At 41.5% G+C, this 27,390-nt stretch overlaps 1 protein-coding gene across 11 annotated transcripts in view; it reads left to right on the forward strand.

Moving 5' to 3' along the window:
• ZFAT (zinc finger and AT-hook domain containing) overlaps window positions 1-27,390 on the forward strand; it is a 115,666-nt gene that overhangs the window by 20,173 nt on the left and 68,103 nt on the right. For 9 of the 11 annotated variants that reach the window (XR_015060377.1, XM_085889605.1, XM_085889612.1 and 6 more), the window contains 9 exons: window positions 9,431-9,682; window positions 10,146-10,160; window positions 14,345-14,480; window positions 14,822-14,972; window positions 15,090-15,241; window positions 16,413-16,930; window positions 17,067-17,131; window positions 18,162-18,339; window positions 19,112-19,344. Coding sequence is in view for 10 of the 11 variants with exons in the window: in XM_085889605.1 (XP_085745731.1) it covers window positions 9,431-9,682; window positions 10,146-10,160; window positions 14,345-14,480; window positions 14,822-14,972; window positions 15,090-15,241; window positions 16,413-16,930; window positions 17,067-17,131; window positions 18,162-18,339; window positions 19,112-19,344 (1,700 nt within the window). In the remaining variant the exon portion in view is untranslated. Of the gene's footprint in view, window positions 1-865; window positions 4,475-9,430; window positions 9,683-10,145; window positions 10,161-14,344; window positions 14,481-14,821; window positions 14,973-15,089; window positions 15,242-16,412; window positions 16,931-17,066; window positions 17,132-18,161; window positions 18,340-19,111; window positions 19,345-27,390 lie in introns of those variants that run through there. The other 2 variants (XM_085889614.1, XM_085889606.1) reach the window with 2 other exon arrangements.

Here is a 27,390-nt window from a genome sequence, read left to right on the forward strand (position 1 = left end):
AGCGACTGATGAATTGATGCATCACCTGGAAATTGATGCATCATGAGATTGCTTACTATCTCGACAGCATCATATAATCACACGTTGAAATTGCCACTTGTGCTCAGTGAGTGAGTGAGCAAGTCAATGGGGGAACAAGGAAAATGGATGAATATCATAAGCGGTCTGGAAATGTTTGATGTGGGCTATATCGCGGATAATCGGGGCAGAGGTTATTCTATGCTGTCGGAATTAAATGTGGCAGAACTAGTGAGGCAGAAGTTGGAGCATGACAAAGAGCAGGGTTCGAACACAACCAAGCAGGGGTATTTTACACACAGGTGTTAACACATGGAATGATTGATTTTCTGAAGAAGGTGGTTGCAAGGACAGTTGATAGGTTTAAACTGCGTTTAGATATGTACTTTGAACCCTTAGGGATAGAGAGGTACAGGGGGATGTTGGCAGGAATAAAGGTTAGCTTTAGACTAGCCAGGTGTGTTTAGAAAAATAGAATGTAATAGGTTCCAGGATTCTTGTTGTGTCCCTGGGCTTTTGGGAACATGGTGATAGCATGGGCTTGATGGGCCGAATGTCTGTTTCCTCATGTATAACTCGCCCAATCATAAATTTGAAGGTGTCTCATGTCACCACATGCAAGGCAATGGTTCTAATTTCAGGTCAGTCAGGTTTCTTGACTGCCACTGGTAACATGTAACCCAGTGCTACCTGCCGCATGCTCGGGTAGTTGGAGACTAAACTGACTACCCTCAATGGCGAGCCAGTGGGGAGGGTGACTGTGACACCCTGCAGGACTAAAAACAATACATGCCGAAGGGTGGATGAGCTCCTTTAGGGAGCCAACGGCCATCTAGTAAGGAGATGGTGTCTCCGAGAAAAACACCCACCCGGTTGGACCAGTTTTTTTGGTCGCAGGTTGTAGACAGCAACCGCTCAAGGTAGTACTACCATTCTGACTTTGGAGCGTTAAAGTGGTGCCTGGAACCATGTTACACTCTCCATGCCAGGATTGCTGGTCTTGCTTTCTGTCTCACTCAAACTATAACTACCGGTCTAGCTTAAATCTCTTTCTTGCAAACAAACATCGTACACTTTCCATCATACACTTTTCTTACTCATTTTCACTCCTCACTTTACATTCTCTCTTATTTCTCTTTCTTCTCATTTCCCTCAGACAGCCTCCAATTAAATATGATAAATTCCGATAAGTTAATGGCCCCTAGTTCACGGCATTATGGGGTGTGAAGAATCTCCGTTGACCTGCCTGTCTCTGTTGCCGAGAGGGGAGGGGGGGGGCTCAGACAGTAGTTGTATCCGTCCCTCCCAAGACCCTTGCCCTTTGAACCAACGTGACTCTTTCAATTCATTTCACCAACATTTGTGGTCTTTCTTTGAATCTTTCCTCTGTTGAACATTTAGCAAGTGCCTCTCCTAATATCTTGCTTCTCTCAGAGCCCCAATTATCACATGATGTTCTTGTTAATTATTTTAACATTTCAAGCTGCAACGTTCACTCACGATTTCGCTTCAAAGGAGGAGTCTGTGTCTACTCCAACATCAATATGCCTGCTGTATGCCTTGTGGACCTCGAATCTCCAAACTTTGATGTCTTCTGGTTTAACATTTGTCTCCTTACCATCACTATCTTTTCTGTTTCACCTACTGCTCTCGTAATTCTACAAACTTTACAGCTTTCTTTGACGATCTTAACTCTTGCCATGAGGCCATGACATACGAAAACCCTCAAGCAGAATTTCTGTATTTTGGAGACTTCAAATTAATCACCGGGAGTGGCTTAAATCCTCCCATACGGATGCTGGGGGTGGGGGGTTGAAGCTCTTACATTTTCCATTCTTAATGATTTGGAATAAATTATCACTCACCCTACCCTTATCCCAGATCATCATGACCACACTACCAATACTTTGATTTATTCTTCACCTCCAATCATTTGCATCAAGCTACACAATTTCACCTACAACTTGGTTCTTCTGATCACAATCTTGTGAACATCACTTTACTTACCACCACTTCTTCTCCTCCGACTGCTCTGACAAAACACCAGTATTGGCATTTCAAGAATGCTGACTGGACTGGTTTACGAAACTTCTTTTATGACTTTCCGTGGAAAGACTATTGCCTCGCTTCGGGCGATGCCTCTATCTCTGCTGAACATATAGCTGAGGTTATTGTTACAAGAATGGAGGCTTATATCCCCTTCTCTTTCAAGTCTATCTCTCCTCCCAGTTCTTGGTTCAATAATTCCTGCTCTGCGGCCATTCGTGCGAGGGATGCCGCATATAGGACATGGAAAAACTCTTCTTCCTCCGACTCGCATTCAGCTTTCGTATCCACCAGAAATCATTGCAAACATGTTACTCGTGAGGCAAAGCATTCCTATATTTAAAATAAATGTGACAACCTCTCATCTTCTTCCACTAATAGATCTTTCTGGTCCTTAGCTAAAAGTATCTCAAACAGCTTCTGTCGCTCTGCCTTTCCTTGGCTTTTCCATTCCGATGATACTTTTGCTGTCTCTCCGACCGATAAAGCAACTCTTTTTGGTTCTCTTTTCTCCTCTAACATTCCATCTCCCTCTGATGCTCCCCTCACCAATCCTATGTCCCTCCCTATAATCTCCTTTCATGCAGTCAAAAAAATACTCCTCTCTCTGGACATGAGCAAGGCCGATGGGCAAGATGGCATTCCTTCCCGTGTCTTGCAGGAATGTTTCTCAGAACTTGCACCCGTACTTGCTCGTATGTTTCGTTTTTGTTTAAAAACCCAAACTTTTCCTCTCCTGGAAACATGCCTCAAATACAGCCTATTTTAAAGAAGGGTGAGCATTCAAACCCTTCTTACTACCGTCCGATTGCTCTGACTTCCACTGTTTCCAAAGTCTTTGAATGTCTTCTAAATTCCCATTTTCTCAAGCATCTTGAATCTCAGTCTTCCATCTGACCACCGATACGGCTTTTGCAAGGCAAGATCTACAGGTGATATCCTTTCTTACATGACGAATGTCTAGGCCTCTTCTTTGAGAGACTTTGGGGAATCTTTTGTTGGAGGCCTTGATATCTCAAAAGCCTTTGACAGAGTTTGGCATCGTGGTCTGATATGCAAGCTTCCCTATTTCGGCTTTCTCTCCGACCGCTCAATCTCTGTTATTGTTGATGGTCCAACATCTTCCCCCTTCCCTATCAACAGCGGTGTCCCTCAGGGTTCCGTCCTGTCGACAACACTCTTCCTTCTTTTTATCAATGGCCTTTTTTCTTCCACAAGTAACCAAATGCACTCATATGCTGATGATTCGACATTGCATTCCTCCATGTCTTTCTCATCTGCTCCATCTTCCCTCACTCGATCTACATCTCGTTTCATCACAGCCACCTCTTTAAATTAGGATTTTGACAAGATCTCCCAGTGGGGGAAATGTAATCAAGTTAAGTTTAATGCTTCTAAAATTCAATTTCTCTCATTCTCACTCACTCTCCAATCTACTTTTAAAGCTCTACAATTATACCATGTGATACAATAAACCTACGAGGTATTACGCAAACATCAAATTTATCCTGGAATCCACACATTACACAAATGGCTAAGTCTGCCTCGAATAAAATTAAGAGTCCTCTTCAGATGTCGAAGATTCTTCTCCTCTGAACAGTTGCTCCAACTATATAAAGGATTGATTCGTCCTTCTATGGAGTACTGCTCCCACATCTGGGGAGGTTCCAGCTCCACATACTTATTGGACAGAATTGAATACAAAGTAATTCGACTTATCAACTCTCCCAATCTGACCTCAAAACTCGACCCCCTCAAAATACGCCGCATAGTATATGCTCTTTCTCTTTACTACAGATATTACTTCGGTTTCTGCTCCTGGGAACTTGCTGATTGTATACCTCCACCATTAGTGAGACCAAGGAACACTCGACAAGCCACGACATCACATGATTATTGTGTGTCCATTGGCAACTCAAGGGTGGGCCGTTACGATGTTTGTTTCTTCCCCTCCACTGCCAAACTCTGGAACTCTTTACCATCTCACGTCTTCCCAAACACTTATGACCTTCCCTTTTCAAAGAGAAGATTTTTTTACTTCTTCAAAAACTCTTGGACTATTCTCTCTTTCCTTACTTTTGTATCAATGCAGTTATTTTATTTAATGCCTGACCTCGATGAGGACTATTTAGTCCGTGACTGGAGCCTTCAACATTAAATTATTTTCTATTTATTTATTCTTGATTTGCACTTTAAAGCTGATAAAGATTGAAAGACTGAATGATTGTTTCATCACATACTTTGTCTTTATATCAATAGTTAATTGATTGTAGTATTTTGTTGATGGTTTTGATGGTGGATTTGTCAGTCTCAAAACAGGTCACGGCTTTCCCTGACCCTCTTCTTATCTGATAAGCCAAGGTTGCCCTTCCTTGCTGCAGCTGTTTTCAACGTTTTGAAGATCCAGATGGTAAAGTACACTATGACAAACCTTTTCAATGTCTTGAAGAACCAAATGCTGACACGACAAGAAAGTATCTTTGCTACGGTGCAGAAAAGATATTGAAGGACATATAATGATAAGCAAAAGGAAGGAACTTAAGTTTTGCATGGAGTGCAAGAGTGGTCTTCAGAAAAAATGAGAAACTTCTGGAGAAGCCTCCATTTCAGTATATCCTCACTCTGAACTTGTTATTCTTTGACCCTGTAAGACCTCAAGTGTTTAACAGAATCCTTCCTTCCACAGGATTTCTCTGACTTAATAGTGTCTCCGTGACTGTCTACTCCGGTTTGATAGGCCTGAACCATGCCCCAGCGGCGGAGTTGCTGTTTACATCAATAAATCAATTTCCCACTGCCCTTGTACTGACCTTGCATCTCCTAACCCACAGGAGTACTCTGGCTGCGACTTAACCTCCACTCCCACCTCTTGTTCATCTGTGTGTTATACTGTTCTCCTAACAGTGAAGACTCGATCTACATCTCTGTCTCTCTCTCAGATAACATGGACAAACTTTTAACCACTCATCCCAACACTCTCTTCCTCATGTGTGGCGATTTCAATTGTCACCAGACAACTTGGCTGGGTGTTGGTACCTCGATCTCTCACCAGCCATGGAACTTCAGCAAAGGACTTCTGCGACTCCATGGGACTGACTCGATCTGTGAAATTTCCAATCCGTATTTCTCCCAATGGAAAAATCCTCACTTCCGGAATTGGTGATGACCAATTTCCCCTCAAATGTCTCCTGCTCTTTCTCTGCTCCAATTGGTTAATCTGATCATATGCTTGTGAAAGTCAACATTTCTCTGGCTATTCTCAGAGAGCTGCCTCAATGCCAGCGACTTTGGCAATTCATGCAAACACATTAGCAACAGATTAGCATTTCACTCAAACAGATTGCTCAAACAAGCAGCCATCTCTCTTCAGGACTGATCTCCCATATCTACTGCCCCTGATGTTAACTCAGCCTGGGCATTCTTCCACAGAAACCTTCTCTCTCTCCCTCTCTCCCCCCCCTCTCTCTCCCCCCTCCTCTCTCTCTCCCCCCTCTTTCTCTCTCCTCCCTCTCTCTCTCTCACACAGATTTATCCTCCCCCTCTGTGTGCTCATGGTACACTGAATCCTGTGGTGGGGCAGTTGCTCTGAAATGACTTGCCTTCTCTTCCTTGAAGGCAAATTCGACCAAAGACAATATTGGTGCATTCCAAAAAGTCTGCAACAAGTGTGTCTACTCTCAGGAGAGCCAGAAAACACAATCTGTTCAGCCTCAAGAATGAACTTTCAAACTTGTCTCCCTCCTTTAAAACCTGGTGGTGCCTTGTCAAGTCTGTCTCTGGAGTATGCTCCCCTTCCATCCCTCCCCTCTCTTAAAACTTGTGACCACAGCCGACTCTGCTCGTCAGAAGACTGAATGCCTCAATTCTGTGTTTTCTTCCAAATAGTGTGTCCCTAACCACTCGGTCACAGTTCTCATCCTTCCCTGTCATTACATACCGAAATCTGTCTGTTGCATGGGAGAAAGTGGAGAAGGTTCTTTCAACATTCGACTCTGACTCTGCTACTGGACTGGACGGCATCAGCTCACGTTTTCTAAAAACCTGCTGTGTAGTTCTTGCACATCATCTCTATGCCCTTTTCACCCTGTCATTTGTGCTAGGTCATCTTCCATCTGCTTGGAAATCCAGAAACATCACTGCATTTCATAAAAAGGTGCAAAAACTGATCCCCTTAACTACAAACCTATCCGCTTACTTCCAATCATCAGCAAGGTCATGGAATTTATCATTGCAGTTGATATGAAATCCATCCTTTTCTCCAACAACCTCATCAGATCACCTATTTAGATTCAGACCAGGTCACCTCACCTTGGATATGCTGCTTCTACTCACCCAACAATGGATGAAGGCCCTCATTGTCAGACATGAGAACAGGGTCATCTCTCTGGACATGTCTTGTGCTTTCGATACAGTCTGGCATCCTGCCTTACTCTTCAAACTCTCTGCCTATGGCATCCAAGGCCAACTCCTCACATGGCTCACTGACTTCCTCCACGATCATAGCCATCGTGTGGCACTCAACGGAATCCTTTCATCCACTTTCCCTGTCAAGGCTGGAGTGCCCCAAGGCAGTGTTCTGGGTCCGGTCCTCTTCTTGATTTTCATAATTTATCTCCCTGACTCTCTGGAAAATCCTCTTTATGTATTTGCTGATGACCCCACCCTCTGCTGTGACATCCCTCATCCTTCAGACAGGCAGGCTGTAGTCTCCTCGCTCTCATCAGACCTTGAAAAAAAATTGCAAGCTGGTCAAACGCTTGGAATGTCTTTCATTCCTGACAAATCTCCCATGCTCACTATCTCTCGTTGAAAGGACCATCTGGCAATCCCTCCTATCTGCTTACCAATCCTCTTGAGGAAGTTCAGTCATTCAAACTCCTGGGTCTATCTATCAGCCATGATCTTTCTTAGCAAACCACATTTCAAAGTTGGCCTCCAAATCCGATTGGCCATTCTGTGTCGTACAAAGTCCTTCTTTGTTGTTCTTTGTTGTCGTACAAAGTCCTTCTTTGTTGTTCTTTGTTGTTGTACAAAGTCCTTCTTTGTTGTTCTTTGTTGTCGTACAAAGTCCTTCTTTGACATTATTTGTCCTTCCTTGGTACACCTGAACTGTCCACCTGCAAAGCTTTCATCCACAGCTAGATTGTGTACTACTGTCCCTTCTGTGTTGGCTCCCCTGCCTCACATCTTGCTCAGCTTGAAGCGTGGAAACCAAGGCCTTGAAGATTATTGGAGTCTCCCGCAATGAAGCTGAGTCTATGTGCTTATCGCTTCACCATCACAGACAGGCCGGTGGTCTCTTTGTCTTCTACCACCTCCTTTCTGGTATTGCACCCTCTGCACTTTTCGTGCTTTGTCCCCACATCTTCTCCCCCTCCCCCCCCAATCACCCCAGGTTTCTGTGGGACTTGCACTGTCTACCATCAACCCCTTATTGGTGAAATACCTAAATCCAGGATCATTGCTCACCTCCACTTATTTGTTCCTCTTTTTTTTCCTGCCTGTGTCTGATGCGCTGCTCTGGCACATGCTCCCATAGCTGACGTGGCCTGACCTGGCCTGACCTGTGAAATCAACTTCCACATACCCTTCAATTTCATTCTTCCCACCAGGTCTTCAAGACATCTGTTCACCACCATCTCAGATTGACCCCAATCCAAAACCATGATCTTTTCTGCACCCGTTAAACCACTTCCCCACCCCTCCCAAAAATTTTACTTATGAATCCATATTGTCCACCCTTTGCATTCTCCCTTACCCCTCATCATTACCTGCATCCCTTGTTTGTCCGTCTCAATTTACTTTCCCCCTCCACCCTGCTGTTGGTGTTTTCCCCTTTCTCCTGCTGTTCCTTTTCTTATGTTGTATCCTGATTTGTTCCATGTCATAGCTCTTCCACAAGCTTAGAGCATGTGAAGACCACAAGGGGAAAACCAGAGATGTCACTTTTTATAAATTTCAGGATTATTGCACCTGCCAATAGTTGGCAACATAAAGTTTCCTCTCACAATATTACTTTAACAAATAACCAGTGGTGTCACATAATTTATATGGTATAAAGTTTAGCCGTGCAATGAAAAAACAAGTTGAAACCCAGAGTTGTCAGTACTTTACTCCTGGTTATCTCCCTTTCATTCATGTTAACTGTTCCACCATAATATTCAGAGTTGAGAAACTAAAAAATGAAAGGTTGTAAAACTTTCACAGCATAAACTCTGAGCACTACAATGGCCTATTTGGTTATATCATGGGCTCCGTAGTTGGTGCATATCGTGGTTTAAGCCTGGTCAAACCTTTATTGTGACTTTTATGGGACCCACGCCGTGGCTTAATGGTTAGCGCGTCTGAGTACCCATCCTCATTCGATGTACCCACCGCCCAATCAACCTGCTTAGGTATATGAGGGAGTCACATGAGGTGACTTCGGCTATCGCGGGGGTGGTTTATCCTTGGTTTCCTCCCGGTTTTCCATCATATTAAGTAGTACGGAGTAAGAAATGGAGAATCCGTCGTCATATAAGCGAAATACCCTTGAGTATGGCGTTGAACACCAATCAAACAAAAAAACAATGACCGTTTAATGTTGAAAAAAATAATCTGTGATCACCAAAGTCATGTAATGTATGCTAATAACCAACAAGCATGAATTTGCTACACATCCTGGGTTAAAATTGCATGGCAATTATTAAACAAGGGAATAACCAGTGATGTCAGTTTGCAACATTGATTCGTTCTTTGCTCTTAAATTAAATAACACAGAAACTTGGCAAATGCTACATGCTTAATTTGATCGGCCAATGATCACTCTTCCTTTTACTGGAAAAGAAATCTATATGACAATTATTAAATAGTCCACCAAAGTCTTGAAACTTTGTTTTTCAGTTTCTTCAAAATTGACTTATCTTGATATCTCTGGTTTTCCCCTTGTGGTCTTCATGTATAAAAGGAAAACAGATGTTTTCCTGCTTAATACTGTCCTGTCTTTTGTTGTGTAACTGTTTGTCTCTTTCTGCCTTTAAATGGATGACTGTCACTTGCTGTGTACAACCCACTATACTGTATAATTAAGATATATGACATGGCAGTTTAATTTTTCATTTCTTTTTTTCTGTCTTTTTCTTTCTTTGAAAGGTCCTTGGATTGCTTTTTGAAGCTGCTTGTTGAAAGTCCTTAAAATTGATTGATAAATAAGTGTAAACCCTGTTCGAGGATTTGCATGTCTCATGAATTGTGGTGGCATGATGTACAGTTGAATATTGATTTTTACAGAAGAATGATTCTGTGATTTCAGTTCATTTTTGTGGTGAAGGATAAATTATTCTGCTTAATATTTAGATTTTAAAACACTTTGTTTTCACATTTTCAGATGAGAAGGGTGTTATTGAGAAGTTCAAGAAGAGCACACGGCACCAAAAAGAGGAAAATGTTGAAAATTATGGAGTTGATGAGAGTTTAAATGATGGCAATGACTATGAAGAAGAGAATCAACAAAAATCTCTGTGTAAACCAAAACAGAAAAAGCAGACGAAGAAAGTGAAGAATTGCATGGTTGCGGTTGCAGGTGTTGCCAAGGCCTCTGGTCCAGTAAGCCTGCTTTTGGAACAAGATTTAGAGCCAGGTGCTTTCACACCTATACATTACTGTAGTGTGACTACCATTTGTCTGAACCTCTTGAGGTTATTCTCTTTTGAGCTGTCTTTTATCACATTTGATATTCAATCCAGCTGTGGTCACTGTGGCGAAGGATACTTCAAGGTCGTTCGTAAAATGTTATCCTTTATGCTGAGAAGTAGTAGCAAAAAGCAATGGGAGCTTATAAACTTCCATAATTTTGCTGTTGTTGGAAGATTCAAAGTGGAAATAACTGGAAAACTGGAAATAATGTTTGGCTTGAGGTGAAAATCCCAGCTTAAGTACAATGTCTTGCTGCATCAGCATTTAATGAGCTTTAATAGACTGTCAATATGACCCCTTGATGAGTATATAAAGTGAGGTTTAATTAATGTCCATGACTGTGCTTCAACTTTCCTTCCTTGACAATGTCCTTTTTTCGAACTCTTTCTTCCCCCCTCCCCTTCCAGTCAACACCACCACAGGTTAGAGAGCATTGCTTCGTCTAAGGATTGTAGGGTAGGACTCCTGGGTTTTGTTAACTTTGTATCTCGGCATACTTTCCTTGCATCTCATGCTCTGATGGGGAAAGCAGGATGGGTAAATTGTGAAAAGGTGAGGATTGTTGAGTAATTGGAGGGTAGAGAAGCTGGGAATTTGTGAGAAGAAAACAAAAAAAAAAGATTGCAAAAGCTGGATTAAGGTGAAAGGTGGAAAGTGATTTATGGGGCCTCAAAACATTTCAAGAATACCATTTTTCTGTTTGGAATGTACTGTATCGATTAGGGGTCCTCAGATATTTTTGGTCATGAGCCAAAACCAAAATTCCCTAGCACCTTGCGGTCCCCACGACGAAGACATTTAAACTAGAGGGCTGCGATCGGAGATCGCTGATGGTTCCTGATAAAGCCAACTCTTAATATTAGCCAATTGGTTGCACTTGTAATTGTTTCCGAATGAAAAGCAAGGTTTTTTTTTTGTTCTTGTTTGTTTGTTTGTTTCTAAAAAGTGACACAATTAGGTAATAGAAAAATTAAATAAATGAAAATTTAGAAAAATTAAAAAAATTGGAGAAAATTAAATAATTGTTAAATAGCAGGAAAATGATTCTTCAAAAAGCGGGACACCACAGACACCAAGACTAAACACTTAATGACTCTCTCCGGGAACCATAACAAGTAAAAGCTATGTTCTGTTGGACAACCCCTTCAAAATGTTCTTGCATAAAAGTTTACATCTTTACTTCCCATCTATGCTAACATTCTTCTCTCAGGCAATTTGGGTCGTTAAGCATTAAGTATTACAGCAACAACTGTTGGTTACAGCAAGCTTGGTGTTGGTTAAAGATCTTGGGGTCCTGAGTTTGAGCCCCTGTTTGTCCATTGAAATAACACCAGGTCGGTTGATTCAGCCTGTCATCCTTCCGAGGTCGGCAAAATGAGTACTAGCTTACTGGGGTAATAAGCCATTCGAGTATCTGAACCAAAATCGAATTGGCTTTGTCTTGTCACCGAACCAACTCATCACCTAGTTTTGTCATAACTCGTCCACAATGCTTTGAAATATCATGCTGTATATCGTTTTTTGTCCCATATCTGAATGTTGAAGAAATCCTTTTTTAAAAAATTCTCTTTGCTGGATCTGTATCCTGATCTACACCAAAATCTAATAATTTTGTTGTCGTCGCAACCTGTCCACCCAATTTTGTTCGAATCTGTGCACAACTTTTTGAGAAAACCTGCTCACAGACAAACAAACAGACAGACAGGGGTGAAAACATAACTTCCGTCCACCTTTGGTGGTGGTGGTAATGAATAACATCGATAGACAACAGTGCCCCAGAGTTGCCATGTGATCTCACCATCTGGCCGACATGCCATGATGATGTGCCAATTTTCATTAGTGGGAACGAATAAAACAAACAGTTTATCAAAATATTGTAATTAAAGCAAGTCAAACTATGAACAGTCAGCATAGTGCGCTGTATGTGTGGAGTGTCATCACTTTTGCTTGTCAACACAGGAAGTGCAGTCAGTGCAAATGGCCTGTTTCGTGAAATGTGACTTGGGTACCGATATAAAGAGTGGCATGTACTGTACTTACCTACATAAAGTTGATAAATGAGTAATATTCAATAAAATTGATAATGTAAAATATAAATGAAATTAGTTGAATGCAGAACCTCAAAAACACTCTTAAAAATCTTTAAGCAATATCACTCTCAAATATCAATAAAATGAAATCAATCCATCAGAGTTGCTGTTCGCAATGAAATGGAAACAAGATATGACTGGAGAAAATATTTTCATATATATATATATATATATATATATATATATATATATATATATATATATATATATATATTTTTTTTTTATTACAATATTACACACGCATAAACACAAACCCTGATTTACATCGGGATGCGTTCCTGAAAAAAAACGATGTAAATCCAAGTAATTTCTCTCGTAATTCATGGAATAAGTGGGGGATGTGTTCCTAACGTCACCACTTCACCGATAATAATATTTCTCTTTTTTTCACTTTTGATATTGCCCCTTTTTTGGTTAATGACATTTACATTCAAATGTACACATATATCAGAAAAAAAACCCCACAATTACCAGACATATCAAATAAAAGTAAACCTCTTCTGGAAGTGGTCGAACTTGGTGCTGGTGGTACCTCTTCTTATTCCAACTTCAATGAACGTCGACATTTTCATAGGTGGTATGCACCATCGTGGAGGAAAACATAATAACCCGGCAACATCGACTGCATGTTCACCAGCATTCGTTTGGCGAATAACATCTAATTTACGCTGCCTCTTAGCCACTCTTCAGTACAGTACTTTACTTTGCGTCGCACATAAAAATAAAAAAAGTAATTTCACCGATTTTGCGATCTACCAATTTGGTACGTCAGTGATTTATTCTGGCGTTTTTATCAGTCTTGTGAATTCTGAAAACGCTAAAAAATAAAAGGTATGATCTTTAAAGGGTGTGAGTGTGAGTTGAGGCGATGCAAATCTGGTTGTGTTATTAATAATGTGAAGATGTATTTGTGAAACGATGTAAAAAAAAAACGCAGACGTAAATTCGGATATGATTGCACCATCAAGCCAGGCTGCATTAATCCCTTCATGCGTTTGTCATTTATCAGGTTGCTCTGAATGGATAAACACCAGAGGCAATTAACACATAATTATGAGCAGATAAAATTATAAATTACAACCGTGCAATCTATCCATTGAGTGGGTATATTTGGAATAGCTCCACAGTTCAGACTGATGATACCTGCGGGTCAGGGTGTGGATCCGTGGACCGCGGTATGCCTTTCCAGGACCGATGATTTACATGGTCCTCAAGCTTTCCTCAATTCAACTCTGTTTCTACTTCTGATGAAATGATAATATTCTAGAAATTGATTTAGTCGAGAATGATACTACAGACTCAGGAAGACAGTTACACATGTAACTTGACTTGGGACAGGTAGCTCGGCAAGGGTTTTTTTTTAGAATGCATGCAATTTGGAGGGGCAATCGTTTGGCTGAGAGAATAGAGCTGTTAAAATACTGCAAGGCCACCACCTGTCTCTGTTAAACATGACAAGGATGCTGTCTCAGGGTCTGCTTCTTGTCACAATATGCTGAAGACCCCAATGACCTTATCCATAGCCTAAAGCAGGGGTTCTTAACCGGGGGGTATGGGAACTAAATGCCGGGGGTATGGGACTCTATCTCTGAATATTTGAATATATTTGATTTATTAATTTATAGTTGGTTCGAATGTTAGATTATAACTAGCACTGTTATTCAATATTCACTGTTATTCAATGTTTGTATATTTGTAATTTCTCGTTTTTGTTTTTTGTTTTGTAAATATATATCATAAATGCTTCTGATTGCCTTTCATGTTCCATTCCTAGCTATCCATATCTAAAATAAATTCAAGCTATTGACATCTTTGGAATTCATACTGTCAACTAATAGGACTGGTGATGATGATGATTTTGACAGTCAAGCGAAGGGGGTATGGGACCATGTTGGGCAATCCATTGGGGGTCTGGAATCATCGAAAGGTTAAGAACCCCTGGCCTAAAGCTCGGCAAGTTGGGAAGCAGCAGCATCAACCAATGGTGCATGTGGAGCCATATTCTGTGACACTTCGGATGAAAGCTTTGTATCCTGTTTTAAGCCAAAGACAGTAGAGGAAGAACTTGGCCCTGTGGATACTTCTGAGTTGGAGGCTAGCTTGGAGATATGATCTTCCCAATAAAGTTAGTATCTGATGGTGAGGCTCTGTAGTTTTAATGGTTACTTGTCACAGAAGCTGACCATAGAAATATACCTGGGGATTTGCTACCTGTTCTCTTTATCAGGTGCACAGTGACAGAACAGGTAATTCACGTATTAAACGATATGTTCCAGCGAGATGATTGGTTGCTTAATTTGTGTAGATCGGCAGAGAATGATGATGCCATAACTTGCTTGTAAGAGGGGTGAGGAACAGTCCTGCCTCAAGTGCAGTTGTCCGCAAAGTAATACAATATATATATATATATATATATATATATATATATATATATATATATATATATATATATATATATATATATATATATAGTTGTTATTAATCTATTAAATAGGTATTTTTTTTGATCTTTTCAGGAACCACTAAAATTGTGGTGGCAGTTTCTAACACTGAAGCTGATGCACCATCGGAAACCTCAGTCAGCAGGAAAGAAGGTAATAGTCAGGAATTCTCCATCCATCGTGTTCCAGCAGGAGGAGAGCAGGACAACCGGTAAGCCTGCATCTGTCCACCGGTGATATCGTTTCCACATGTATGCTGTGCCCAAAGTGTGCATGTTGGTTTGCTGTGTACAGTTATCTACTTGCATACTTAGGAGAAGAAATACAAAAACGGGAGAAATGTTATGGAGAATCCCAGTGTGGGAAACACCTTACTTTAATTAACACTGATAGACATGTACGCATGAAGGTGCTGCTGGTTTTCCTTTACTGTTTGGATTGCAGTTCACTGGCCGTAGCTTTTAAACTTTTCCTTTTATTCCTGAATATGTTGAACTTCTCCCACCCACTCTTCGTTGTATTGTGTGTCACATAAACCTGCATCTTTTTCAGGCAAGGCAGTGCATCACAATTGCAGATCTTCAGTTGCCATCACTGCGGAAAGATCTTTAAGTTCAAGCACTCCCTGCAGACACACATCCGCATCCACACTCAAGAAAAGCCATTCCGCTGTGAGCAGTGTGACTATGCCAGCGCAATAAAGGTGTGGTTCATCAGACACCAATTTCTTCCTTTCCAAGAGTTTTCCTTTTTGTTTGTTTTCCTTTATTTACCAACCTTTTCACTCTGTTGGTCTTCGTCACTGCCATCCTGCAACCAGTCCAATCTCGTAGTGCATCAGCGGAAGCACACCGGGGAGGTGTTCACATGTGGGAGCTGCACTTTCACTTGCCGCAGCCGTGGGCACCTCAAGGTGCACATTGAACGTGTCCATCAGCAACTCAAGCACAACTGTGCGTTCTGCCAAAAGAGGTACGTATGCTTACCTGAAACAGTGGTTGAACATCATTCAATTCACTTAGAGGTTTAAAGAAATGCTCAACAAGAAAGTTGAATTGAATATCTTAGATGAAACGCACCTATGATGGTTGCACGCTTCAAATCCTGTCATAAAACTTTTTATAAACAGATGTGGCAGACTTGCACGAGTTACTGGAATTCGGATTATGAAATTCCATGGAGAATGCTTAAGCCACGTGACATGATCATATGTATTCATCAATACGCTGCAAGACGGCAGAGTGTTATTATTATAAATATATTTCATCATTGTATGATTATAGTTGTCGAATTGGTGGACGTTTTAAAAAAAAAATCTAACTCCAAACTGTAATTATACACAAAATCTTACCTTTTCTTGGTGAATTTGTGAAGTGTACCACATTGTGCATATATTTAGCTTATCCGGAATTGAAATTCCAGATAAGGTATTGTCATCGTGCACCGTCCGTCGGTCTCGTATTTCGACTTCTCTGGTCAAACCGCTGGGTCGATTCCAGCTTAAATTTGGCAGCAACATTCCTCTCCTGACTGATAACAGGGATCCCAAAGCTCGTTCTGGTCACGTGACTTTAAGTAAGTCAAAATGGCCCACTTAATAAATTTCTTCAAAAATCTTCTTCTCCAGACCCACCAGTCAGAATGTTACCAAATTTGGGTTGCTACATTAGACCAGGGTAGGGATGTTAAATTGTGGAGGTCATGCCGATCACGTGACTGGAAGTGTGTCAAAATGGATGACCGTCAATTTTTGGTGAAATTGTGTAAATTCCTTCAAAAATCATCATCTCCAGACCCACTAGTCAGAATGCTACCAAATTTAGGTTGCAACATTAGGATGTGGTCCTGATGTTAAATTGTGGATGCCATGCCGATCACTTGACCAGAAGTATGTAAAAATGACGGCCGTGTAAGTTCCTTCAAAAATCGTCTTCTCAAAACCCACCAGTCAGAATGCTACCAATTTTGAGTTGCAAAATTAGGCCAAGGCCCAGATAAGCTACAGGTCCAGTTGTCCTATTTTTTTTTTAAACCCTGAAGTGTTCCATACCACCTCATGCTGAACATAAAGATCCATCCCTTGTCGGGAATGACAAAGCCATTGTTATTCACAAAGCATCGTGGCCTTGTGACGTACCCGCAGATATGCTGATGTAAAGAACCTGATGAAGCACATACGAGAAACCCATGAGTTGCAGAGTAAAGAGGTTTCTGCCTGCTACGCCGAGCTTCAGCTTCAGACGCGTGCCGGGCGTCGGGAGTTGCTCTACACGTGTGCCGTGTGTCAACGATCCTTCAAGAGCCGGCTGGAACGCGATCGCCACACTCTGAGTCACGGTTTAGGTCCAGAGCGACCCTTCGTCTGTGAGCTCTGCGGAAATGTTGCCGGATGGCGACAGGGCCTATATAACCATGTGCGGAGACATTACTTCGCTTATGTCTGTGCATTCTGTGGCAGTTTTTTTGTCAGTGCCACACGCTTGCAGACACATTTGGCCGAGGACCACACTGACAAGGCAGCAGAGTCGCGGCCCTTTGAAACTTCATTAGAGAAGAGCTTCTGCATCCTTCACCCAGAGGAAGAGCAGGAAGAACTCGCTGATGGGTCGAATCTCGAGCAGTCCAAAGATGAGAATGCAATGGTTGAGGAGCACATTGACGGTGAGTTCTGTGGGTTGTGCATGACTGCATAGCATTTCCATTTGGAGGATTTTATTTTATTTTGTTTGTTTGCACTGTTGGGAGCTTACAAACCTTGCCGATGAGGGAACTAACCTGATGTAAATGTGTTCCCAAGGTCACCTGGAACTCAAGGGAAGCAGTAATGTAATGTCGACCAAAACAAATGATGCGATTGTTCAGGTAAACATTGAGCTCATTACGGGTCCGACCAGAATTTTTTTAATTTTGTGCTTTTGTTTTCCCTTTGTGAGATAACAGTGTCGTTTTTACTTTTTTCAGAACTGTACAATATTTTTCCACCAACCACTTAAACTTGCACCTTATCTACCTTCTGACCCACCACCCTCTCACCTTCCTTGCTCTCTAGTTTTTTTTTTGTTTTTTTTTTGTGATGGCAAATTTGGCTTTGAGCTTCTGTGGTCGGCTGACTCCAAGAGCGAACACCGATGCCACCCAGTTTAATTTCAGGTGTCCCTTACATTGCAGGAAGAGGTGATTTAGTGAAGAAGACCCAAGTGTCTTGTTTCGTTTTGTGGATTCTACCTTGTTCTGAAGAGCACCACATGTGCCAAGTTCGTTCCCATTCCCATTCCTGGCTTTGCTCACTGAACTCAGACCCGAAGGCAGATGGACATTTTCACTGAATCTACTGCTAGGCTCAGTCTCCATGCAGGACTTTACTGTTTGTTTGTTTTTTTTGAAAGAAAAACTGGTTTATTAAACAATTACTGTGTACACAATAAGGTGTTATTGCTTGTAACCGATGTGCACACATTGTTGCCTCACACACGCTCATCCTGTCCCATGCACTTTACTTTATGCAAGCTCTAGGCAAATTGTACAATCCTGCTTTCTCCCAAACGAATTATTCATGAGCCTGAAAGTAAATGGCCACCTGTAATGAATCGTCTTCCATTGATCAAGTCGAGTTGATCTTAAGATCAACTTCATGAATCGAGTACTTCGGTTAGCCTTGAAGTCCAACGGTACTGGTTAGCAGAAATGGATTGTTGTTTAAAATTGTGTTAAGGTTAGTTAGGGTTAGACAGGAAAGGAGGGGATGGTTAGGGTCTGGTGGAAGATTATCATTGGATCCATTGTTTGCATTCGTTGAAAATGTGGGTCTGTAGCCATTTCTTCTGAAGCTTTTGTAGCAGTCGAGATTGCACGCTTGGATCTTGCTGGTTGTGCGGACCATTTTCGGATGCAGGCGGAAACGAGTGGCGCAGGTGCGAAGAAAAAAGGCATCTCTGAACAGAGTGAGCAACTGAAGCAGCAACCATCAGCTTTCAGGAGTATCCTGCAGGAGTTGCCAAAACGATCACTTAGTGTGGCTTTGTTCAAGCAGTTGCACAGCGAGTTTGGAGATCTGGAGTGCGAGTACTGTGGTGGGTATTTTTATTTTCATACTAACACGAGGCATTTTTACCTGTTGCTTTGCTGATCGATTTACTCGAATGATGGCTTGTTGTACTTCACAAACATTCTGTTACTTTTCATGCTATAATTTGCCCTTGGTGATCTTCCTCAATCATCCTTGCTGCTTATATGTGGCGTGAGCAAATATCACTTCCGCTTTTTTTGCGATGCATTCGACGGCTTCAATCACTTGTCGGGTTGGCAGGATGACCTTGAGTTACGCCTCTGAGCTGTCTAACCTGGGTTTGAATCTCGACCCAGTTATAAACTGGCATCATGGTGTTTCATCGGTGGGGTGATTCATCAGTGCGTGTGCCGTCCCCTCTGCCAGGATTAGTTTGTGGACATTAAAGAACCCACCGTGTCCTTTGCAAAGAGGAGGCGAGATATCACCGGCACGCCAAATTCCAATTTCCTGCTTGAATGTATCTTTCGGGTGCATTGCATTGCCAAATCAAGTTAACCAGCCCCACACGATGTCAGAACCCTGCCCTGTGCTTGGGCTAATATTCTACACCATTGTCTTATTCTACACCATTGTCTAGTGATTTGGCCAATTAGGCCACAGTGAAGTATACCACAATCTCTGAGGAGCACTGAGGCAACAACCATTGAGGAGGACTTTGAACGTGCACAAGAAAAGCATGTTTTTTATTTATATATTTTTTAAAGCTCTTTTTTTTTATGTCACTGGAACTTGAATGTTTTCTCAGGGTTTGTTTCTCTATGTTATGCATACAGGCAAGCTGTTCTGGTACGCAGCACATCTTGTCACACACAAGCGTGTGCACACCCGTGAGCACCCTTTTCACTGCCCCGAGTGCTCTTACACATCTGCGACCAAAAACTGCCTGCGTCGGCACTTAGAACAGAGGCACAGTGCAGAGACCCAGTATTGCAATGAACCAAGCTGCACATATTCTACGACAGACAAGTACAAGATGCAGGCGCACGCACGTGCGCACAACTTCTCTGTGAGTCACTGTGCGTACGTTTTACTAGATTCTCTTGATTCTTTCTCCAGATTCATTCTGTGAATTTCTGTTGTTGCACAATGTTTGTTTTACCAGTTTTTTTTGTTTGTTTGTTTTTTTAACCATTCTTCACTCAGAAACCCCTTTCATCATTACTGTTGTTCGTTTTACTCTTGTATTGTTTTGACTGCAATTTGTCATTGCAATATGAATTTATGAATCTCGCACATCTCAACTGTTGTTGTGCCATTTTTGCTCAAACATCAGCTGCTTATCAATTTCGATTTAGAGGATCACCTTAGCCAGAAATAAATTGAACTGCGATGCTTGTCAGTGTCACCAGCTAAGCTTCTGGGAACATTTGATCACTTGCCCTGCGGAGCCTATAATTTTAATATCTGTACTTTGTTTTTAATTTCCTTTTCAAGATGGTCTGCAAGTATGATTTTTCTTCACTTCTACTGAAGTCTGTCAACCTAAAGAGATTGTGGTTATTGATTTGCAAAACAATAATCTGCCTTGATTATAAAAACCGTTCTTTAGAAACCACTCCATAAAATTTGAGAGGTCATGATTTGGATGTAATGCTATAAGGGATGGCTTGGCACACAATTTTTTGCAGGAGTTTATGACAAAGCTTGGAAGTGGATAGCAGAGGGGGTGGTGATCAGATTCAGGAAAGTATTGATATTTGTATAGATTGGGTAAAAGATCGGCAGATGGAATTTAACCTGAGCAAGTGTAAGATGTTGGGGATGGGAAAGAACAATGAAAATAGATATTACGTGATGCAAGGGATAATTTTGGAGTATGTCACGCAGGAGAAGGATCTGGGGTGGTGATAAACATGGTAGGTAAGCAGGCAGCACAATACCAGGCAGCTATAGGTAAAACAAATAGGGTTTTAAGTTATATTCGGAGGGGAATCATTTATAAATCAAAAGAGGTGGCGTAAGCATTGTACAGGCATTCAGTGAGGGCCACATTTAGAATATTGTGTGCAGTTTTGGTCACCTCAATTCCGGAAGGACAGAGATGCCGTGGAAGAGGGTTCAGCGCAGGGCTACTAGATTGATTCCGGGCCTAGCTAGACTCAGCTATGAGGAGCGGCTGAAGGAGACAGGAAGAAAGGAGGCGGTTACGAGGAGATATGATAGAGATATTTAAGATAATGAAAGGTATTGATAAAATAAGTGCAGATGAATTATTCAACAGATTAGACAGTGATAGGACCAGGGGCCATAGCCCGAGAGTAAAGAAGAGGAGAGTTAAGACAGTTGCAAGGCAGGGGACTTTTACTCAGAGAGTAGTTAATGCATGGAATGGCCTCCGTGGAAAGGTAGTGGCAGCAGAAAAAGTAGATCAGTTTAAATTAGAATTAGACAAGTCTGGATACGGCGATGGTTCACTAGCAATGTACACGGTTCGCCTTTTTTATTTTTTGACCTTCGAGGGGACGCCATGGGCAAACTGGCGGGAATCGGGAAAAACGTAAACGATGAAAGTTGTAGTACTCTAAGAACACTACTTGCATACCAACTTTCATTCGAAACAGTTGAAAACCCTAGGAGCTTGATGCACAATTTATTGATTTTTTTGACATTTTCTAATTTCGTGACCTTGTGACCTTGACCTTGGGACGAAAATGAAAAATCTAGCTCCGTGGGGCTATGCAGGTGCCATTTGGGCTAACCAAATACCGAAATCCCTGCCAGATTCGACAACCCCCCTCGGAGAAGATGTAACTTGAAACCGGCTACCCCCTAAAAACACGTTTTTTGGGCGTGGCTCTGCCCATAATGTGCGCACCACGCCCATTCTCAGGAAAACACAACGAGATCATGATACAAACCTCGCACCCTAATTTTATCAAGATCAGATCAAAACCCACGGAGCTATGCTCCGGATAGACAGACAGACACACACACACACACACACACCCATAACGGATATAGTAGTCACTTACTGACTCGTGAACCAATAGGTACCTGGAAGTTATGGGGATAGAGGGGTATGGGGATGTTGATAAGACTTTTCGGTAGTTTGAGCATTGATGGGTCATTTGTGCATGTGTATGGAGTGCTGTTGGTGGGGGTCTTGTCAAGGGGTGTTGTGTGTTTTTAACCAAGCCCATGCCCCCTCCCCTGAGGGGAAGAAGATAAAGCAAAAAAAAAAAAAAAATACAAAAACATAAAATAAAATATAAATATAAATATTTTAAAATTAATTTTTATTTTTATTTTGCATTTTCTTCCGTGAATCTTGTGTAGATAAATTAGTATGGTGTTCGTGCAGGCATAATGGGCTGAATGGCCTCCACCTGTGTTAGATTTCCCTTGTATCTTTGTATCCTTGAGTCCACTCAGTGCTGTCGATGGCCAAAGAGGCAGAAATGTGTCCGGGGATTGATTTCATTCCTCAAAGGGGAGAATCAGGGTGGGGCTGGCATTGCCATAAAATCTTTCATGCTGACTGACATTGTAGTTGGCAGGAAAGCAGCTGAAACTGCGTTTAACCATCGGTGGTTCTATCTTTTTTTCAGACTATGACGAAACCAGAAGTTGAATTCATGTACATATTTATTTATATATAAGGTATTGGACATAATGATGCAAACAGAGGAATAATTGGACAGAAAATATGCAAACAACACATGGCAGAATCGCATCCCATGTGCAAAAATGAAATGCTTCATAGTACAGTCATGTGTTTAAATAACACACTGTGTGCTACACCCGAAGCAGACTATCAAAATGTAAATGGTAAGGTTATTGTTGTATGGTGAATATTTTGACATTTGAAAAGGAAATATCAGATGAATTTTCCTCTCCACTTGGCAAAGACTTATGGGTATGTGAAAACATCCGGATTGAAACTTTATTTTTGTCAGTTTCATGAAGAACCAAATTTTCTACCGGTTCTATGGTCCCACTCTGGAATTATTTGGCTGCTCCATAGACAACTGCATCGTTGCCATATCTTGGAGCAGAGAAGACCTTGAACGGTTCATCACCTTTGTCAATTCTTTCCACCATGCTCTCAATTTCACATGGGAAGTCACCTTTCTCAACAATATTTTGGTCAGAGAGAGCTAACTTGTCTTCTTGTTTCGTTTTGTGTGACTTGCCAAATGTTTTTTTTTTGTTCATTTATAAACTTAGATTCACACAGGTACCTTCGATATTCATCCTCCCACCCCTCCTTTGTCAAAAGTTCAATTTCATGTTCCCAATTCCTCAGGCTCCATTGTCTGTGCAGTGACAATTCCGACTTCAAATCAAGCTGGAGCGAAGTCAATGGCACGCCATCGCGAATCCCCACGCATCCCACCTAAAGCAAAGTTTAAAGATGACTAAGTTCCACCAGGAAAGACCCAATATCAAATTTTGAGTTAAAATCTTCTGTTTTGACCCCTGTCACCCAAACTCCTCACCTCCCCCCCCCTCCCAGGGCATGAACCAGAGGTCAAATCTAACAATTCATTACATATTTCATACATCCCCAAATGTTGATTGCATATACAAAGTTTCATTAAAATGATGTTTAAAAATGTGCATAATTTTTTAGTATTTGACCTATTGACCATGCCCAAAGGGGTGGGGCCAACAATGATACTGCTCTCACACCTTCTTGCCATGTGGTGATCATATAACTACCAGATTTGGTGCATTTCTGCACAACCATTTAGGAGGAGATGACGTGATGGACGGATGGACAACAATAACCACCCCCCCCAACATTATTTATTTATTTATTTATTCCAACAAAAATGTCAAAATGGAAAATCGAAATGTGATATTAGCTCATTCCTGGTATATTAACAGCATTTTAAACTAGAAGGGCACTCTTCGAAGTCACGTCATCATCAGATATCACTCCACCCACATTATTACATCATTATACATACTTGTACAAAGTTTGATTTAAATCCTTTAACCCAGATTCAAAATATTAAATGATTTTGGCTGCCAGACCATGCGTTTGATCAGGTTGAAATTTAAAAGATATATTCCTCCTGACGACTAGATTATAAATGTGATGATTCACGTCGATTGATGAAGCGGTTCAAGAGGAAATTTTTTTTTTTTTTAACATTTCCGTTCAAAACCAATATGGTTGCCAAACCATGTGACCTATGACATCATAGGTGGAGAATGTTTTGGTCGTCATGGATAGGTGATCATACCTGTGAAGTTTCGCCTCGATCTGTTCAGCTGTTTCGGAGAAGAAGATTTAAGGCTTTTCTGTTAAAAACAATATTGCTGCTGAACCATGTGACCGATATTGTCATCATTTTCACCCCCTCACCCCCCCTCCCCCCCAATACAATTTAGACCAAGATGACCCTCAAAATTTTTCATACTAATCGGAAAAAGTGTTCACCTTAAGCAATTATGATCTCATAACGAAGCCACCTTTAACATCATCAAAAAAAATCACACTAGTTTCACATGGGGGTGGACTTCACATGTGCCAAGATTAATTTTTTTTTTTTATTCCATGCAGTGGTGTCGGAGATACAGTGGTCCAAAGTTTTTCCTTTTTCCAACATGGCTGCTACACTACGTGACCTATGACGTCTCAATTATTAAAACATTCTACATGAGTAGTCACCTATAGTGAAAATCTTGTGTCAAGCGGTTGCAGAGAAAACAGAGAAAATTAGCATGGACAGACATGGACAGACAGACGTATGTATGTATGTACGCATGTACGGACGGATGGACAACCCAAAAGCATAATGCCTCCGGCAGCTTCATCATGCCGGAGGCATCATGAGGCATTGCTTAGTACAAGCTGCCCACAAGCTTTTCTGGGGTGAATTTGAGATGCTGAATTCAAAACTTGTTGCCAAGCTCGATTTTGTATCAGAAGCAAACAAAATGGCAAATCCAATATGGCCACCGAAAAGGCATTATTTTTGGTGTTTACGCGATACAGACATTGTGTACACAAGGTAGAACAAAGGTATATTCGTTGTTATTGTCACAAACATAATGTCATTGGCAAAACACTGATTTTTCAAAATAGCACATTATACTAAAGCAAATAGCAGGGGCAAATATCATGGCATATTCCAATCAGTGGACTGCCAGTAACATTTCGAATATGACGAGTTTGTTAATTTGATAATATTTGTATGACATAACAAGAATCCTGTGTTTGAACCAAATATGATAGCATAACAACCAAATTTATCCAAATTCAAATTGGGGAAATACATGCAAACAAATTATACATTCAGAAGTACATATATTATGTCATTATGTGTTCAAGTCGTACTATTTTGGGATGAGGACAATTAACCAGTGCTTGCTGATGGGACCGCATGATATGGAAGCCGAGTGCATTGCTCAATGGAGGCATAGCGTCTGGGTCACTTGTTTAGAAGAACATCAAACGGAGAACCTTGTCGGTTGAATCAACTTGTTCAAAGTTGTACAATCGGCAGACAAATTTCTCGGTAGCAGCCAATTTCTCCTCCTAACTTCACCTTCCCCTTGTCCAGCCGGCATGCTGTAGTTCTGTTCGAAGCATTTCCAAGAAGACTATTCCAGCCGTCCAAAGAAATATGATGTGCTGTCACACCTTGTCAGTGTATGGTATGGAAGGATAGCTTGTACAGACTCGTGATGAAGCTGATCGTGAAACGTTCTGATGTTGATTATATTTACGTTTCTCTGCTGTTCCAGACATCATCCATGAAACCTTACAACGGATGTGATGAGAGTACACGATCAACAAGAGGAAGACATCCGTTTCTCCTGCAGACACCGCAATAGTCTGGCAACTGTTGTTTATACAGTGCAATATCATTCTAGTGTCTGCGTCTTTGTGTACTCCATTAAGATTGCGGAGGTCAGTTGACTCTCGTGATGATTGAACTTCCCGTTCATCATGTAAATAGTCTGCCACAACGATTTCCTGGTCAGATGGAGCACGTGACAGGATCTCGCTTGAAAGAAACATGGCAAGATCCGCCTTATTGTCTGGAAGAGATATGAAATTGGTCCAGCTGGCAAACAGTGGGACACCTCTTCCGTCAATAGCATGCCAAACATGTCGACATGATTTTGATCATCTTTGTCTCGTGACTGACTTGATGGAGTATTCTCGATGCCTATCGAAAACTATGGCGATGCACTGATATTGACTGCCCGTCTGAAATACGAGCTCTGAAAATGTGTCTGCCAAGTCTCCAAATGTTTGTGCACTCGAAGGTTTTCCCATAGTACAAAGGAGAGCCATACCATCTATCACAAGACATGACGAAGTAACAGGACCCATGATGGCGTCAGGGCATGCAGCATTGCCTGTCAATGGGCCAAGCAGGGCTGCCACGAAGCAGATTGGGCCAGGGTCCCTAAATGTGGGGCCCCCTTCATCCGGGCCCCCTTAAAAAATAAGTTAAAAAAAAAAAATAACCGATATGGAGGTTTCCGTATTTTTGGTGTCAGAAACACATGCGTGTTGGGGTGTTATTCACTTATTCTTACATGCAGATTCGTTTAACACACTTCATCCGGATGGGGTATGGCCAACACTTGTGTGTTCATTTACGTCATTACCACGATTGTGATGATGTAAATCGTTCTCACAGTCGTTTGTTTTACGAGGGAGGGTGTCGCTGTCCATGGCAATGACATGCCGGCTGCACCCTGAGTGGCTTGGAGGCAAACACAAAATAAAGTTGCCCTTGGTGTTTTATCATCACAAACAATCATTATATTAAACAAAAAAAAAATGAAGGAATAATTATAGGCCCCTATTAGGTCTCGGCCCTGAGTTAGTTACCCCACTCGCCCCCCCCCCCTTCCTCTTGGCACCCTGTGCAACAAGTCCAGCTTTTGTACCTGTTGTGATGAGAACCATTAGCTTCTGCGATTGATATTGGTCCTGGCATGAGTTTGTGCTTCATCGCATTATCCAAATCCATTTTCCCCCGACCCTCATAGGCCGTAATGAGCCGTTGCATGAGACTCCTGTCTGCTCTCCAAACGATCCTCTTCTCATTCTGTCTTGTTCACTGACACTTCGTACAGACTTTTGAATGTTTGTGCTTTGTTTTTCTTGAATGCAGCAGTGAAAGGTACAATCGGTGGCTTATTATCGAGCTTGATGAACTTTCTTCCACAAAGTTGGGCACTTGTTGCTTGCCAAATGTTTTGGTGTTCAGAGATTCCTGGATTGTGTGAGTTGCAAGATCTTTATTGCATATGCTGTAGAGGTTGGCAGGATGGACATCCCATGCGAGTTGCATTTTTTTTCTTTTTCTTTTTCATTGGGATTAAACCCTTTTTCACCCCCATCTCGTAGGCTGTCTTTCAGTTTGGTGCTCTCCTGACAGAAAATACAGGCATCAAAATCCACCTCATGTGGCCTTTTCAACGTCGACAGCGACTCCATCGTTACTGATTCTGAAAACAAATAAAACAAGATTAATTTATTTAAAATCTGTCTATTTGCTTGCAGCAACAACTTGATACAAAAATATTTAGAGGGAAATGTAGCATCAATCAATGATTTTTTTTGACCTGACTTTCAATGCCACACGCATGGCCACATGTACAGACCACAGAGCCACCCGGTGGCCAATAGATGCACCTCAGCACAATGTTTGTTACATCGGTGAAGCGTGTGAGAAAAACCAGCACAACTTCCAAAAGTCATCTTCATCCCATCATAATCATGAAAATATCATTTGTCAAAATAATATCCTTTTTGGCAGCCATATTGGATTTGCCATTTTGTGTGCTTATGATGCAAAATCGAGCTTGGCAACAAGCACGTTTGAATTCAGCATATCAAATGCACCCCAGAAAAGCTTGTTGACAGCTTGTACGAAGAAATGCCTTTCACTCCTTGGATAATGTACTTGTCCAATTTCTCATGTATATGATGGAACTTTTTGCCATCTTTCAACTTTACTTTAGGTGGGAAGCATGGGGATTTGCGATGGTCTGCCATCGACTTCACTCTTGTTTTACTTTTTTATTAGGTCATCTCTACCGAGATGACCTTATAAAGCCGGACTGTTCGTCCGTC

Source organism: Eptatretus burgeri, chromosome 7 (assembly GCF_056783735.1).
Source record: "Eptatretus burgeri isolate ZD-2024b chromosome 7, Ebu_testis_v1, whole genome shotgun sequence".
In the NCBI taxonomy this organism is placed as follows: Eukaryota; Metazoa; Chordata; class Myxini; order Myxiniformes; family Myxinidae; genus Eptatretus; species Eptatretus burgeri.